Source organism: Artibeus jamaicensis, unplaced genomic scaffold, assembly GCF_021234435.1.
Source record: "Artibeus jamaicensis isolate MK-2021 breed Jamaican fruit bat unplaced genomic scaffold, CSHL_Jam_final contig_525, whole genome shotgun sequence".
In the NCBI taxonomy this organism is placed as follows: Eukaryota; Metazoa; Chordata; class Mammalia; order Chiroptera; family Phyllostomidae; genus Artibeus; species Artibeus jamaicensis.
Genome location: NW_026521874.1, coordinates 13,523,225 through 13,541,241, shown reverse-complemented (window position 1 = coordinate 13,541,241; position 18,017 = coordinate 13,523,225). Strand labels below are relative to the sequence as shown.

The 18,017-nt window shown below is 48.6% G+C and overlaps 1 protein-coding gene across 2 annotated transcripts in view; it reads right to left on the bottom strand.

The window, feature by feature from the left end:
* Positions 1 to 7,162: 7,162 nt before the first annotated feature.
* Positions 7,163 to 18,017, bottom strand: part of SEZ6L (seizure related 6 homolog like) — a 166,527-nt gene continuing 155,672 nt past the window's right edge. Inside the window, exons 13-17 of one of the 2 annotated variants that reach the window (XM_053669851.1) lie at positions 16,726 to 16,920; positions 14,925 to 14,957; positions 12,791 to 12,905; positions 10,844 to 10,946; positions 7,163 to 8,108 (exon numbers count right to left, since the gene is read on the bottom strand). In XM_053669851.1, coding sequence (XP_053525826.1) covers positions 8,079 to 8,108; positions 10,844 to 10,946; positions 12,791 to 12,905; positions 14,925 to 14,957; positions 16,726 to 16,920 — 476 coding nt within the window. In that variant the 3' untranslated portion in view covers positions 7,163 to 8,078. The remainder of the gene's footprint in view (positions 8,109 to 10,843; positions 10,947 to 12,790; positions 12,906 to 14,924; positions 14,958 to 16,725; positions 16,921 to 18,017) is intronic. The other variant, XM_053669852.1, reaches the window with a different exon arrangement.

Below are 18,017 nucleotides of genomic sequence, written 5' to 3'. Positions count from 1 at the left end.
TTGAGTATGATTGCAAAATAGAGGAAGACGTGAAGGCTATGCAAAGTGAAATAAAGCAAAATACACAGGAAACCAGCAGTGAAAGGAAGGAAACCAGGACTCAAATCAACAATTTGGAGCAAAAGGAAGAAATAAACTTTTACCCAAAACAGAATGAAGAAACAAGAATTCAAAAAAAATGAGAGGACTTCCGCCAAGATGGAGGCATAGGTGGAGAAGCCGTACCTTCTCACACAACCAAGTTTAGAGACAACTAAATATTAGCAACAGAAAACACAGTCAGAACACAGAAAATTGAACTTTTCAGAAGTTTGATAACAACAAATTCTTCAGCCTGACCTGTAAGGGGCGAAACCAGCAGCTGGTGGAGCGGGGTTGCACAGGAGGTCTCGGTCGGACGGACTCAGGCGTGCGGAATCCAGGCGCAGGGTTGGACCTAGTGAGCGACCGAGCGAGCGACCGCAGGGGAAACAGCGAGGGAGCAGGGCTGCGGGTTGACTCTGGTCGCGCATTTGTGCGCGGATAGACAAGTGAGGGAGTGGGAGATTGGACCCAGCGGTCCCTGCGGCAAGCGGCTGGGAGGGCCCCGCCATTTCCCTGCTCTGACCCCGCCTCCACATACAGCGTCATAACCCAGCGACTCTCAGTGGCCTGGCCCAGGTGAACCACCTAAGCCTCCGCTCCTCACCCAGTTGTGAGAAACAGCAGAGGGGGTCGCCATTTCCCCCGCTCTGACCACGCCCCCACACACAGCGTCACAACCCGGCGTCACAACCCGGCGACCTGGGAGTTCAAGGCTTCGCTCCTCACACTTAAAGGATGCAAACAGACCAAAAAATGGCTCAAGAAGATCTCAAAGCCCCAGAGCCTATAAATCTAAGTGATGAAGAAATAGCAAAACTCTCAGACGCACAGTTTAAAACACTGGTGATCAGGATCCTCACAGAACTGGTTGATTATAGCCACAAATTAGACAAACATATGAAGGTGAAACTAATTGAAATGAATGGAATTGCACAGGAAACCAATAGCAATGAAAAGGAAACTGGGACTCAAATCAATGGAGTGGACCAGAAGAAAGCAAATAATGGCCAAACAGAAAAGAGTCAAGAAGCAAGAATTCAAAGAAATGAGGAGAGTCTTAGGAACCTCCAGGACATCTTTAAACGCTCCAACATCTGAATTATAGGGGTACCAGAAGGGGGGAAAGGCACAGCCACCAGTGGAAAACTTATTTGAACAAATAATAAAGGAGAATTTCCCCAATCTGGCAAAGGAAATAGACTTTCAGGAAGTCCAGGAAGCTCAGAGAGTCCCAAAGAAGTTGGACCCAAGAAGGAACACACCAAGGCACATCATCATTACATTAGCCAAAATTAAAATGAAGGAGAGAATCCTAGAAGCAGCAAGAGCTAAGGGGACAGTCACCTACAAAGGAGTCCCCATCAGACTTTCAGCGGATTTCTCAAAAGAGACCTTACAGGCAAGAAGGGGCTGGAAAGAGGTATTCCAAGTCATGAAATCTAAAGACCTACAACCAAGATTGCTCTATCCAGCAAAACTTTCATTTAGAATGGAAGGACAGATAAAGTACTTCTCAGATAAGATCAAATTCAAGGAGTTCATCATCACCAAGCCCTTATTATATGAAATGTTAAAGGGACTTATCTAAGAAAAAGAAGTTAAAGAAACATGAACAGTGAAAGGACAACAAACTCACAGGTATTAACAACCACACCTAAAACAAAAGCAAACTAAAAGGACAGCTAGATCAGGAGTGGAAACATAGAAATGAAGATCTCAAGGAGGGTTAGCAACAGGGGAGTGGGAGGAGGAGAAGGGGGGAGAAGGTACAGAAAATAAGTAGCATAGACAGTAGATAGAAAATAGATGGGGGGGCAAGAATAGCATGGGAAATATAGAATCTAAAGGACTTGAGACACATGGTCATAAACTAAAGGGGGGGTAATGGTGGGGACGGGGGGTAGGGTGGAGGGGAATGAAGGGGGAGAGTAGAACAACTGTAACAGCATAAGCAATAAAAAATGTTTACATTAAAAAATTAATAAACCAGTTTGGCCATCCAAAAAAAAAATGAGGAGAGGCTTAGGAGCCTCTGGAACAACTTTAAACGTTCCAACATCCAAATCATAGGGGTGCCAGAAGGAGAAGAGGAAGAGCAAGAAATTGAAAATTTATTTGAAAAAATAATTAAGGAGAACTTCCCCAATGTGGCAAAGGAAATAGGCTTCCAAGAAGTCCAGGAAGCTCAGAGAGTCCCAAAGAAGTTGGCCCCAAGGGAGCCCACACCAAGGCACATCATAATTACATTACCCCAGATTAAACATAAGGAAAGAATCTTAAAAGCAGCAAGAGAAAAGGAGACAGTTACCTACAAAGGAGTTCCCATAAGACTATCAGCTGATTTCTCAAAAGAAACCTTGTAGTCAAGAAGGGGCTGGAAGGAAGTATTTGAAGTCATGAAAAGCAAAGACCTACATCCAAGATGACTCTATCCAGCAGAGCTATCACTTAGAATAGAAGGGCAGATAAAGTACTTCCCAGATAAGGTCAAGTTAAAGGAGTTCATCATCACCAATCCCTTATTATATGAAATGTTAAAAGGATTTATCTAAGAAGAAAAAGATGTTCAAAATATGAACAATAGAATGACAACAAACTCACAACTACCAACAACTGAACCTAAAACAAAAACAAAAACAGATGAAGCAAACAGCTAGAACAGGAACAGAATCACAGAAATGGAGATCACCTGGAGGGTTATCAGCAGGGAGATGGAGTGGGGAGAATGAGGCACAAAGTACAGGGAATAAGAAGCATAGATGGTAGGTACAGAATAGACAGGGGGAGGTTAAGAACAGTGTGGGAAATGGAGAAGCCAGAGAACTTGTATGTACAACCCATGGACATGAACTAAGGTGGGGGGATGCTGGTGGGAGGGGGTGCAGGGCAGAGAGGAGTAAAGGGGAGAAAAAAATGGGACAGCTGTAATAGCACAACAAATAAAATGTATCTTTAAAAAAGAGTACCAGAACAATGACAGCAAAGCCTTAAACCAAGCTCTTTGGGGACCAGGCACCTACTACCCTCCCCCAGAGGCTGCAGACTGAGTGGGAGGGGCAGACATTGCTTCTCCAGAAGGAGGAGGCAGGGGTGGTAGATAAAATTTCAAATAAAGGATGAATAATTTTTAGCATAAATATGTCCCAAATATTGCACTTTCCCATTGGCCCAGCTGGGGTCACGTGACCATCATAGAACTAATCATAGAATCATGGGCCACACCACGTGGCTGTAGTCAAGGTACCCAAAAGTCAGAACTGACACTGAAGCTTTATGCTTTAAAAAAAAAATCTGATTTTCAAATTTAACTGGGTGTCCTTTATTTTTACTCTCTAAATTTGTTAACTCTGTGTGGAAGAAAGCAAGAGGTTGGGGTAGCGGTGGGGGTAGTGAGCAGGGGCCACAGCTCTGTCACCAGGAGAGGGCCAGAGTCTGGGGAGGGAGGGAGACTGGAGCAGGACCCCAGGAATGTGAGACTCTTGGGGACAGAAGTGGCTACTGCAGATTTTCAAGATGTTTCCCTGGGCACCGTGCCTATGATAGCCTCCCACTCGGTCCCCTGGAGAGGACTTCAGTAAAGTCCTGTAAAGTCCTTGTTGATGGCACTGGAGTCAGAGAGCGACACTCTAGGAGCCCTGATCCAAGGCGAACCGGCTGTGGCCTGGGAACACGCTAGACCTGGGTCCCTTTCGTGGGCAAGGATGGGGTGACAATATGTCGGTTTCTCTGTTTCTGGCAGGAGTGAAGGAAGGGCACCCGCGAATTCTCCAAATAGAACTCTGCTGTATCAGAAACAACTCCTTTCATCCGGTGACTTTGCTCAGTGAAAATAACCCTTGTGAGCAAGTGAGGCCTGACTTTCCTTAGGATTAGGAAGGCCTCTGAGCAAACCGTGCTCATGACGCCATCTGGTGGTGGAAAGGGACCCAGCACCCTCGTGGCGCTGACCACGCAAATACTTACGGCTTCTTTGCAGTTCATTCCTTCACCAAATGCTTCAGAGTGCCTGCTATGTGCCAGGCAGCTATATTGCAAATGGTAGTAATAAGAGCATAGTTTAGGATAAAACTAATTTCTTAGTTTAGTGCAAACAAAAACACACTGATAATGTAAGGCAATGAAAACGAGGTCTTTAAAATCTTTAAGCCATGAAATTTGCATAGAAACTACTTTTCCTATCTCATGTTGTCTTTTAGTACAAAGGATTGGTAAATCTTGGGCAGAGTCTTAACGGAGAGAGGAGAAGGAGGAGGAGGAGGGGAAGGAGGAGAAGAAGAGAAAGGGAGGAGGAGGAGGAGGAAAAGGAGGAGGAAGAGAAGTAGGAAGAGGAAGGAGGAGGAAGGAGAGATCTTTTTGTCCCTCTCTGACCTGTGAGGACCAGCCAGGGAGAGAGCTCACACCAGCAACTGAATTGCTCACCACCACCCTGACTTTGGACTCCTCAGCCTCCAGAACTGTGAGAAATGTGTCCGCTGGTTAAGCCACTCTGTCTACAGTGTGTTGTCATGACAGCCTGGGCTAAGACAGGGAGGGAGGGTAACGGTATGTCTGATGATGGCCGTGAACTTGTCTTGTCTTGAATATTCCCCCAGATGTTCCCAGAACTAGACTCAAAGTGGCAGTCCTGCCTAGGCATTCAAAATTTCAGCAGTCATCCCCCATGAGCTGGAAACCGCCCCCCCACCCCACCCAATCCCGATGCCATGCTGCAGAATTTGTCACAAAAACCCCATAGATTGACTCTTTTTCATCTGTTTTATTAGCATCAATATATACAAAGTGGAAAATGACTTAATTTCATTATTCTAGCTTAGAAAGTTGGTTTTGCTTTGTATTCTGTTTGGGGGCAAAGTGAAAATGAAAACATCCCAGGAGAAAGCCTGCCTTTGGGGGTGCTGAACCCCCATGACCCACCACCACCTCTCAGGGCACAGGAAGGTCACGCTCTTTGGACTTACCCCCCAGAAAGGTCATTTTTTTTTTTTTTTGCCCAAAGCTCATGCTCTGTCTAAATTTACCCATCTGGTTGCCAAGTCAACTTCTGCTTACACAACCATCCCGAAGATGTGATCACTCTGCTTCTGGCAGGGCCGTTTGGCAGTTTCTAAAGCTGTCAGCCTGAAGTTCCGTGGGCTCTCCAAGGAGCGGACTTCACAAGATCATATTTAAAGCATGTCTGTGGAACTAAGTAAAGATGGACATCAAAGAGCGACCCGAAGAGTTGTGTTGGCTAAGTAATTCTACACCCCCCCCCCCCCCCCCAATAGCAAAAGAATGAGCTCCAAGCTGAAGAGAGTGGAGTGTGTGTGTTTTTAAAGTACAGGGTGCCGGCTCACAGATCCAGCTTCCGTAGGTGAGCATGTGATACACACCGTCACATGCGTTCTCCGAAGCTCGAAATCTCTGTAAACATATTTCCCCGCTGTTTGATAAACGAAGAGTGGCTTGTAGGAGGGTCCAGTCTGTTCTCGAGTTTCTCAAGATTGTATCCTGTTCAAAAATATTTCATCCCAATGGGTTTTAATATCGGCCTTATAAAAACAGATGTGTAGGAACTGCCGTGAGATGCCCGGTACATTTTTTTTTTGGCACAATTACGATGATTTCTTTACCTTTACTTGTTACAAATACACGTTCGAAAAGAAAAATGAGACAACGACCTGTCTTTTCAACCACACGGTACGTTGTCAAGCATGATCCATCTTTAGGTTAAAATGAACTTTTAAAATATGGTTACAGGTGCTGCGCTGCTAACACGGAACTAACACACGGGCATCCTGGGGAAAGAAATCAACACCCTTTCTCTCCATCCAAAATCCAGTAAGAATTCCTGGGCCATGGCCTGGCCAGTTTTGGGGGACGAGGTTAGAAGAAGGGTTTTACATTTTGTCAGTCTTTATGAAAGGCAAATGTTTAGTTTTCACAGAACCATGGTATGTTCTACAATTAAGAATCACGAATAGCGTTCTTTCCAGGTGCCCCAGGGTCAGGGTTAGAATCATTAAGCGGAAGTAAAAGCAAAGATGGGATCCTGCCTTAAAAAAAAGCAAAACAAAAACTGATGATGTCGTTTGCATTGTTGGTCTTTCTCCAGATGTGATTATCACTCACTAATGGTCTGCAATGCTTCTTCTCCCGGTAATTTCAGCAAACGGGGTGGGCCCTGGGCAGCTGCAAACGCGGCCTTTCATTATCGCTTGCCTTATGCATGCCTTGGGGAGCGTGACCTTTTCTGGCAGAAGGAAAATATGCCAGCCTCAGATTTCCAAGACTCAGTGAGGTCCCGGCTCCTTGTTAGGAGAAAGGCATGTGTGTGCGTGTGCGCGTGTGCAAAGCCAACTACCCCCATGCCGTTCTAGGTGTTCCCTAAACAAGCTACCAACGGCATGGCAGCCAGAAATGTCTTGTTTGAAAGCCAGCTGGTTGAAAACAATTCTGGAGAGCGTGGGTGGGAGCCGAAGAAGTCTCCAAAATCCCGGAACCAGTGCGCTGCTCTGGGCCACCTGCTGTCACTAGGGAGGTGACTGACAGTCCAGGGAGGTGAATCTGCCTTGCACGCACTTTTCCTTCCACGCATCCTCGCCGCCTGCTTTTTAACAATACCTGTAGTTAGAAAGACTCTTCCTTGATAGTTGCACTCTCACTAGTCCCACAGAGCCGGGAGGACATGACGCGGACGAGGTATAGGGGTGTGCACGTGGTTAATCGGGTCCTAAGAATTCCCTTCTGCCTGAAATTCCTCCTTCTCTCCTCCTGGGGGTTTGAGCCGTATGGTGTGGGCTCCTGTGTGGTGTTAACCCCAGCAGCTTCTGCTTCTGGGCATGCAGGTCACCTTCAGATGTCTGGGCGGAGCTTCCGAGGAGGGGAGGGGTGGGAAGGGTGGGGGGCATAGTTTTCTTCTCATAGGCCCCTCCCTTCCCCCTGCAGGACTTGATTGCAAATACAGTCCGAAGTTACACAGTGCAGAGAAACAGTGCCCTTGGGTCTCCCCTATTTCAAGGGGTCGGGCGTTCCGGCACCCCAGGAGAAAAACAGAGCTCACCGCCCCCCCCGCCCCCCAACCTCCCGCCACCGATTTCAGGACAGGGCACCTTCCCTCCAGCACAAACCCTTATAACTGTGGACGAAGCTGCCGCTGCCTCCTAAGGCAGCGGATCTAGTATCCCAGGGCCGCCTTGCTGAACAAGGGGAAGGATTCTGGCACTTGTAGAATAAGCGACCTGCCCCTTCAGCGTTGAAGGAGTGTCAAAGGGAAACATTTTATTAACTGGGTTCCCTCAACCATTGTTCCCCTTGGCTCATCCACTCTGAAAAAACTTCTTTGTCATAGATCAGTCTTCTAGAAAGAAAACATTTTCTCATTTTGCCAGCATCCAGTGAGGCCGGGGTGGTCAAAGGGAAGGTTTATATAACATCTTTGCTGCCTTCAGAAGGACCGTGGGCGGGAGCGGATGTGGCAAGACCTTTCAGAGGCGGGGAGATTGGAAGGGGGAACGCGGGGCTTGTTCGAGAGCAGACCTGGTTAAGCATCCACACGTTAATCCAACAAAAAAGATGCTTGTTCCCAACCTAATCTGGGGGCTTTGATTTGTACTAAAAACACCAGGGGCGTGGATCGCAAAGACACATGCAATTGGAGGCAGCCACGGAACGGCAGGGCTGATGGAGAAACTCAACCTGGTTCTGCCTTTTCTCTCCCCCTCTGCTGCGGAGCTGGCTGCTGTGCAGTCGTCCACCTGCCTTCAGCAACCACTGAGGTCGTGACACGGACCCGGCTGCAGCTGCAGTACATCCAACCACACCCATCTCAGTTTCAAATATAATAAATACAGCGAAGAAGAAAACAGGAAGTCTTCAATAGAGAGTCTAAAGAAAAGACAGCCGACACGCTGGGGTTTTTTCCATCAAATGCCGTCTGCTCTCTGGATGAGTTTCTTGAGGAGGTTGTGGTTGAGTTCGTGTCTGGTGAGTTCCCTTCTCAAGTGCCACTCTCTTTAAATGGAAACTTCATACTCTCTGGTTTCCTGCAAGGGGGAGAAGTGGAGATCGAGCAAAGCCTTGTGTGGCGCAGTGACACATGGGTGGTCCCAGTGCTTCATCCCTTCCCAGGCCCCCCACCTTGGCCTTGTCATTTGCAGTGACTTCCGCTCTGACCCTGACTTGCTTTGGCCAATGGGTTAGAAGGAACCCGGTCACAAGGGGGGTTTGAAAAGTGCTTGTGTGTTTCTGCCTGTGCCCTGCCCTTCTCTTGTCCTCCTGGAGCAGAGCATGACATGGTAGCCTTTAGTCCCAGCAGAGGGGGAGAGATCAGGCACATGCAGAACAGAGCTGAGTCCCCCAGCCAACGACTAGCCAACCCCAGGTGTGTGGGCGAGCACAGGCGAACCAGGGCTGCCACTCAGCTGCCACTGACTGAAAACACCACCCCACTGACTGGAGAGCAGATTAATGAGTGGCTTGGAGCCACTGAGTTCGGGGAGTGTTTGTTACACAGCATGATTCGAGCTCTAGGTAACTGATATACTATGCTCATAAGTATTAACAAGGTCTGGTTTCTAAAGTGCTATTTTTCATCCGCTTGACCTTCTTCAAGGATTTGGAGAAAAGCTACATGGAATGCAAAACAACATGGGTTCTTCTTACCCGTGTCATATCTAAAATGACTACAATATACGGGTAGCAACTAGTTCACTTTCCCTCCTAGTGAGGGGGCGTGTGTAACATTCTCCAGGCCCCAGGGCAGAGGAGCAGGGAGGTGTAAGAAGTCTCGGGCTGTGCCCTAGAAGGCTGTGCCACAGGACACGCTTTAATAGAAGTCTATAGTTCCTGCTGGGCCCACAGAGACACGCAGTCAGGTGTGTGCTGTACGGCGTATGGGAGCATGGAGCGCAGTCTCTGAAGTGGTCCTGCGATCTCCACCTCCTGGCGTCTGCTCTCTTGTGTGACCCCCTCCCCTTACATGTGGGAAGGACCTGCGATTGGCCTCTAGCCAAGAGAATACAGCGTAAAGGTCCCAGGAGGCCACTTCTTTGTTTTGTATTACATAGGTTTGTGCGTTCCGTCTTGCAAGGGTACACTCTCTTTTTTTACTTTTATGTTTTATTCTTGTTGATTCTATTATAGTTGTCCCCACGTTTTTCCCCTTTGTCTTCCTCCATCCAGCCCACCCCCTGCTCTCACAGTCTATTCCCACACCCTTGTCCATGTTCATGGGTCATTCATTCATGTTCTTTGACACATCCCTTCCCCTGCTTTCCACCACTTCTTTCTTTCTTGGTGGCTGTGAAGAAGGTGCCGTGATGTGAGCTGCTTTATGGAGAAGACTACGTGGAAAGGAACCAAGGGTGGCCACTAGATTATTGCCTGCAAGAAACTGAGGCCCTTGGTCCGGCATCCTTCAAGGAGCTAAAGGCTGTGGATGACCACGTGAACTTGAAAGTGGAGGCTTCCCCAGTGAAGCCTCAGATGAGACCACAGCCCTTGTGAGCCCAGAAGTGGAGACCCGGCTAAGCTGTGCCTGGACTCCCGACCTACAGAATCTATGAGAGAATAAATGTGTGTGATTTTAGGCTCCTAAACTTGCAATAAAATTGCCACACATCAGTCAACAACTAACACAGGAGGTCAGAGGAAGGGGTGGTAGTGGTGGTGAGGGAACCTTAGTAGGGACAATGAACAAGTCAAGTTCATGCTCCCCGAATATGGGGAGATGATTACACAGTGAGTTCGAAGGGTCGTGGTTTTGCAAAGTCATGACCAAGCCTCTGGTTCCTCCCATGAGCCTCTGGGCCATTGCCTGGGATGTCCCTTCCCCTGGCATCTTCCGTAACCCCCACCTAAGCTCTACCCACCTTACAAGACTTAGCTTTACATCCCTGTATCATTGATGCCTTCCCCCGTCACTTCTACAGTAAGAGTCCGCCATCATATACTCTCGTAGCACCCTACTTTCTTTTGTAGTCCTAAAGAATAATCACTTGTTGCCATCAAACTATTCATGGGCATATTTGAGCGTCTGAGGTTGAAGGGAGGCAGGATAGCGTAGTGACTAACGGCACCAGGTAGAGTTTGCATCCTGGCTCCAGGTCTTGCCTTCCGGGGGTGTGCCACCTCAGCCAGGTCACGTTTTCCTTTCCCTGAACCTCGTTATCCTCATGAGTCAAGCAGAGGTGACCACAGAATCTACCACAGGGAGCTGCAAGGATTCAAGGAGATCGTGCATTTAAGATGCCCAGCCCATGGCCCATTTTATTATTGTTGCTATTATTGACATCTGGCACCTTTGCAAGACTCTAAGTTCATTAATGGCTGGATTGTGTGTATTGGGTTCATGGCTGTGTCCCTGGCACCCAACACTGGGCCTGCCATTCAAAGGTGCAGGGATGGTGCTCACTGCCATTCATGAAGGTGTGGCACTCAGTAAGATGTGTGGGAGTGTTGCCTGAAGCCACCAGGCCACCAGCGGGCTCTGACCCATCTCAGCCATCTCTCCAAGGGTATCTGGTGCAGCCCCTTCTCCCTGTGACCCTTCTGCCAGGAGGGAGCAGCGTTATAGGCTTGTCATTGGCTTGCACAGAGCACGGGGCTCTCTCAGCAGTTGGCGGAATGAGGGTCATGGTGGGGGTGAGACAGGACCACTGGCCACACCCCTCTGCCAGTGGCCGCATGAGCAAAAGGAAACGACACTTTCGTTTTGGTGTCAGCGAATTCAGTGCAGACAAAGAGGGAGGCACCGGGGAGGGAGGGGAGACCAACTCACCCCCGTCTCATAAATGGGGTTGTCAAACTCGGTTTCCACGGTGATCTGGCTGTAAGGGTGGGAGTACATCAGAGGCAGGCGGAGGCTGGAGTAATAGCGACACCTGGAGCAGAGGAAAAAGGAGAGAGAACTTACTTCTCCCGGACTGGGAGACACCTTACAACACCCCGAGGCAGCGATTTTCAACTTTCTCCGTCTCAGGGCACGCATAAACTAATCACCAACATTCTGCAGACCACCAAGAACCATATTTTTGGCCAATCTGACCCCCCCAAATAGGTATAATTTTTTATTGATTTTTCAAAAATGGTTATTACCTACTCTTTTTGCTCCAGACTGACTTCTGAAAAAGTCAGGTGCCTCTACTTGTGTGTAAGGGGTTCTGGTACCAAGAATTAACCAATCAGATGCAACCTTATTATCTGACGGGACCAATAGGATGGCTGCTCTGTTAAATGACCTGTATATGTATGGTTCAAGACAGGGCATTCACGCTGGAGGATATTGTGCTGGCTGTTGTCATTTTTTAATTCGAAAGTCCGAGGGAACAGAGGTCAGTGCCCCTGGCGGACCAGTCAGGTGCTGCAAGTTTTAACAATTCTTGCGGCGCACGGGTTGAAAAGTCGCCGCCTGAGGGAGATAGTGCCGCCTTCGGAGCACCAGCAACTCTGCAGACGACAAGGAGAATGTGTGGAAACAGCTCCTTGGGGGTGAGAATCCGAGCGGAGTAAAAGCTGAAATCGTAATTGCTTTCAACTTCCAACCCCGTCAGTGATAACTGAAGCCTTAGTACCTCCCCTGACTGCGGAGGGGGCGGGGCTTAATTTGTTTCCGCCTGCAAAGCGATTCAAATCCTTCTTTGATGCAAAGAGCAACAACACTAAAGAGCATTCACAGTATCTGCTGATAACTGCGTTGCCTCAGAGCGGCCCTGCCTGAGCACCGATTTAAAGGTGGTCCCTCGGGTACCACCCTCTTTCCTTCACTGTGTTTGTCCCAGTGTGGATTAGAATTTGTGGATGTCCACTCTCCCCCTACTAGACTGGGAGCTCCACGCAGGCGGAGATGATTTATATGTGGCAAACACCTGCCCCAGGGCCTTTGCACATGCTGGTTCTCTGCCTGGTATTCTCTTATCCCAGGCAGAGAACCCAGGTAGTTGCATGGCTTATCTTTGCATTGTTTTCAAGTCCTTACTCAAATGTCATTTCTCCGTGGTGACCCCTCTACCTGCTCCGTTTAAGGTGAAGCCACGGCCCCTATCCGGGTCCCCTTTTTCTCCCTTCCTGGTTTTCTTTTCCTCCCTGCGCTTATTGCCTTCTAATGTACTACCCATGTTTCTGGTGGACTAGTGTCTATTTCCCCTATCAGAACCTGGGCCCCACATGGGCAAAGATTTCCTTCAGTTCCCCCCCGCCCCCACCACGATGCCCCTAGAGTCCAGAAAACTGCCCCGCACATAGTAAGTGCTTAATGATTGTGACTTTGAATGAATTAGTGGCCGTTCTAGCCATGTTAAATATCTCCCTTCTTCACTTAAGTCAAGTTCTATGACCCCCAGACACCTGGGACAATGTCTGGTGCACATTGGATTGTCCACATAGAGTTGTGGGTCAGGTGAATGGATGAGCGAGTGAATGAATGGGCTGGTAGGACTGGTGACGTGAAACGTCTCTCTCTCCCACTGAACCACAGCTCCTTGAGGTCAGGGATAGAGTCTGTCTTACTGGCAGCTGCATGCTCAGCCCCCTTGCCGTGGGGGGTCAGCAGGTCTCCAGTAGAAACATTTACCTCTAATTGAGTTGAATCACATCATCCCCTCAGTCACACATGCTCCTGCCCTCCAGCTACAGGTGGAGACGTTGAGGTGCAGGGAGGTGCAATGCCCAGCCCCTGGTACACTGCTGGTTGAGTGGATGGCAGCCCCCCCCCGCCACAGGCCCCTACCTGGTGATGTAAATGTAGGCTCCTCCCAGCAGCAAGGAGATGATGAGGACGGGGATGAAGATGGCCAGTGCCATGTTGCCCCCCTCCAGCGACGTCTCAGCTGCCGCTTCTGCTACTAAACACACAAGCCGGTGAGGCCTTCACATCACCTACACTCAGCCCACCCGGGTACCTGGCTCCCAGGTGAGCACCCACCCTCCCGGTCCCGCACCCACTCAAAGAACTGATGTCCCTGAGCCTTCGCCATTGGAGAACCGTCTCTGAGGGGGAAGGAGGTAGAGACTAGAGGAGCCGGTGCTGGTTCCCTGCAACCGAGTCCAGACCCATCTTTGAGTGGGGCAGTCACTGGGTCTACTGAGAATTATGCTGTTTGGGCCCATTTTGGGGGGCGGGTGGGGGGTACAGGTGAAATCTGGTTCAACTCTAATACAAGGGAAGACTCAGAGAAATCCCAAATGTGCTGATGGGGAAGGCAGATTGGCTTCACATTCCATGGAGTGGAGAGAAGGAAGCTTGTTGTACCCAGATGGGTGGGTCCCACCCGGGTCCCAACCAGAGCTGCCCCATCAGCCCCTCCAGGAGGGGGCACTGGGCAACTGGGGCAGGTCTCAGCACCGCACCTCCCGACGGTACCCCAGCTGTGAAGACCCAATTTTGACTCTCAGAGGCCATGGTTGCAATTCCTTCAGCCTCACCTGGAGCCTCCTGCGCCCTTCCAACGTTAACGAAAATCACAGGAGCTACGACGGCTGTTGTGGGGGCCAGGGTGTTTTCCCAGCATGCCTCCAAGGGGACCCCTCATCTCTTTGAGCCTTCAGGGTTCCCTTTGCCATTCTCCCCACCATGTCTACAGAGCTCAGCTGCTTGGCAATCAATAATTCATTAGCTACCACTTACGGGGTCTGCGAAGGTGACCCTAATGCCTACAATACACGAGTGAGCACCAAACATCACAAGGGCACTACCGTCTCTGAGCAACCCCAAACCTTTGGGACATTCTCAGGGTTCACTGGCTGGCAAGAGGCAGAAAAGGGATGTCCCCAAAACACAAATGTCATGTGATGTCCAGTGAAGTGACTACTAACACATCCCCGGCCCTGTCTGCTCAGATTAAAATGTCATCTGTTATAAGGAACAGTGACTAAAGCCATATCATTGCACAGCCCCAGATTCTGAGTGAACTGCTGATTGCCAGAAAGTTAAATGGCTCCAAAGATAATAATGAAAGCTGCTTAATGCGTTACAACTTTAAACAAAACCAAACCATATATGTTTATGTTTTTCTGGCGCCATAGCCTGGTGAGTGGTTTTGTATCACCTAAGGGAGTTATAGAAAATACAGCCCTGACTGGGGTGGCTCAGTGAACTGAGCATGAGCCTGTGAACCAAAGGGTTCACTGGTTCAATGGCCAGTCAGGGCACATGCCTAGGTTGCAGGCCAGGTCCCCAGTTGGGGGTGTGCAAGAGGCAACCACACATTGATGTTTCTTTCCCTCTTTCTCCCTCCCTTCCCTTCTCTCTAAAAATAAATAAATAAAGTCTTTAAAAAAATACAGAATGTTTTAGTTATCAGAGAAGTTGAAAGGGGAAGGAACCACGACATGAAACCCAAAACAAGTCCTGGAGAGTTTTCGGCATCTGTTGCACGTTAACGAATCTTACTGGAAAATTCCTAACAAAAGGAGAACAGAGAAGAGGGTACAGGGACAGATATGTTGGGGAAGAAGAAGACCAAGTAAAAAATAGACCATCTCCTGGGGCTGACTTTTCCTTCCGAAACCAGGATGCTCAGCATAGGAGGCGAGGCACCGCTGGATTTGATTTCCCTGCAGAGGACCACGTGGCTGAAAAGCTTTATGATCGGGCGATGCCTTGGCCACAGAGAGGGACTCTCACATTCCTCGTCTCGCAGACAGCGCTGGCGCCAAATGCCTTTCGGGTCATAGCTAGGACTGAATGTTGTCAATTTGGTCATTTTTCTCTACAAGGCCGTTTGTTTTGAAATTATCTTCAGCAGGGCGAAGGAAGATTTTTTTGTTTATTTTTTGTAAGCCCACGGACTGGGAGAGTTTGGGGCCTGCGCTTGTTTGTCGCTATTAGTCTGATTAATTGGATTTTTCATGATGGAACTCACCTTCTAAAGCGTGTTCAAAGCTGTCTTGATTAACTGAAAGAGACAAAGAAAGCACTGGTCAATGTCAAGTGAATGTAACGAAGCCAAAAAGAACAGGAGCAGAAGCCCTGTACTGCACTTGGCTGAAGTTAGGGTCATGTTTTCTTTATTGTGGGCTACTGAAATTAGTGAAAATTCCTGGATGCTTTTCTTCCCAAGTTCCTGAGAGAAGAAAAGACAGATGTGAAGGAGACAAAGGCAACAAGAGTCATAATGAATAATTACTGAACACTTGCTATATGGCAGGCTTCAGGCCAAAAGCTTTATATGCACTTGTTCATTTAACCCTCACAACAATCTTGTTAGGTGGATCCTATTATCAAGCCCGTTTCACAGATGAGCAAACAGAGGATCAGCAAAGTGAAGGGACTTCTCTGACATCACACAGCTTCTGGGAGACAGAAGCAGGATTTAAACCTGGGCTGCTTGACTTTCTCTAGCACCTGCTCTTAACTACAGAGTGCCGGTCTTTCTAGTGTTTTCATGCAGAACAAAGGCTGATGCATGGTGAGGGCCAAGACGAAATCCCAAACCCCAAATCCGGCCAGAGGTAGAACCTTCTTCCTGCTTTCAAACACATTTATGTAAGCCGTTCTGATTTCACTTTTATTCCATACTTACTTGGCTGAGATTTATATTCCCTGTAAAACTGTTTTTGCTCCTTCATTCCTGCAAACTAGAGCTCTCTGGAGTTCACTCATTTCCCCGTAAAACCCCTCCGGAAGTTCACACTGATGGGGACCGGCCCCTCCTGCTTCGGCACCAAAGTTATCGTGGTACCTGAGCACAGAAATGTGCCCACACAGACGGGTTTCGAGGAAGCAGCACCTTGGGGTAAAAGTTTAGGTAAGAAGATTGCATTACGGCAGGGGGAGGGTGGCCCCCCAGGGACCCAGGTGCACTCCTGCCCTGCCTAATACCAAGACTTCGGAATTAGTGCCTCTGATGTTCATTGTTACAATGGAATGAAAACAAAACCAGTTTTTGTTTTTCATCAAAACAAAATCAGTCAGAACACTAGTTAACTGATTGATTAACTGCTGTGAACCTCAAAGCCCCTCCCACCATCTCAAATAAAGGCCTTTGACCTCAACCCAAAGAGCAGGGAGGTGCGAGCCTGAGAGGGCTCCGCAGGCAGGGAGACAGCACCCATGGGGGCTGTGAGCACCCAGGAGCCTCTGCAGGGACCACACCCAGTTCTCTGGGACGCAGGCCCATGACGGCGAGGCCACTTCGGACCCTGTCCCCCTACGCCAGACACGTTAATAACTTTATAGACATGTCTGTTTTAATTAAACCAAACTTAAATTGGTTTTAATATTAAATAATTTCCCAGATCACGTGACACCAAAAAGCATTTGAGTTCATTTCTCCTACGTTCTCAGTTTACCCAGTGCTCTGTTTCTCTCAGTCCTTGGGGACCGAGTGGCTGTGAGAAGGGGGTGCAGGGGACAGGAGACATCCCAGCCACGCTGTCAAGGTGAGTCAAAAGCAGAATGGCTCTCTTTTATGATAAAAACCTAGGCTGGAAAGAGCTCTTTTAGCAAGTTGAAATAAAAATGCTAAGCAAGGAGAAGGGATTGTGTTGTAGTTTAATGGTCAGTAATTTTTTTCTTACTCAGTGGTGCAGAGAATAATGGTGGTCTCTTAGATTTAAAGAAATGCAGTAGCTCGGCTTTTTGGAACAGATTCAGAACCCCTGCAGCCCAGTCCTGACATGTCCAGGTGCGCCAGTCCCCGTGTTTCGAGGGGGTTCCGTTACCTTTGCACACAGGCAGGGGCCCGTTCCAGTGGGACGGCTGTCCCAGGATGCACCGAATGGTCACTTCGCCCATGAGCTCAAAGCCCTCGTAGCACATGAAGGTGAGGGACTCTCCTGGCAGGTACAGTCGCTTGTACAGGATTTGGTACCCGTTTTCTGGTAACCCTGGGTTGTCACATGCCAAAGACTCTTCCGCTGAAACGCAAGCCAAAAGGAGCTCTGATGAGGTGGCGCGAACCTCTGTGGATTCCCACTCAGAGCCTGCAGGATCTGGCTGCGGCCACTCGGCAACATTCTCCGTCTCCATCGCCGCCTCCCGTGGAACTGTTTCCCATTCCTCAAACGCACCTTTCTCTCCCCTACCTCTGGGTGTGGCTTCCACGCGGGCACGGTAGGATGCACTGGGCTGTGGAATATGGGTTCACATCTTGTATCCGCTACTCACCTCCAGCAAGGGCCACAGACTCTCTGAGCCTCAGTTTCCTCATCAGTAAAATGGGAACAACAGCAGTACCTAGCTCACAGGTACTACTATTACTGGAAGGTCAAATAAGAGAATGGTGCAAAATGCTCTCGGCATGTCCTGAACACTCTATAAATGAGGGATGGTGGCGTTAACTTATGGAGTATCCCTTCTGCTTCTGACATTACACCTTACCTGCCCTCCAAGGCTGCATTCAGTCTTGTCCTTCAACACTCAGTTTCCATTTCTCCACCTCCAGGAAGCCTTCCCTGATTCAATCACTATCCCTAATCAGTCACTGGTCTTTCCAGTTCTTTCCCCACCCCAGCACTGCATACACGGTATTATATTTAATCATTTACTATTAGTTTCCCTTACTGGAAATGAGCCTGTTAGGGTTTGCTTGAAGCTCAGGGCCTGGTATATGGTAGGAACATCATAACTAACGTCAAGATATCCAGTAAGAGCGTCATAAGTAACCTCTGTGGGCAAAATATTGACTTCTCTGAGCCTCAGCTTCCTCATCAGTAAAATGGGTTCTCTCATAGGGCTGGTACGGGGGTTAAATGAGCTGAGGCATGTTGAGGGGGCAGCACAGAGTGAGCTCCCAGTGGACACCGGTCACTTGCGTGGCCTTTACAATTCCTGTCGTCTTATCATACCAAGTGTACTACTGTTTCTTAATATTTTTTATTCCTGTTGGCTTGCTTTTCCACTTAAATAGTGCTACACAACGTAGCCTCGCCCTAAATAATATTTCGATAATCACAGATTTCAAAGGTCAGTTTTCATTTTTCTTAACAAAACACCAAAAATTTAACCTGGGCAC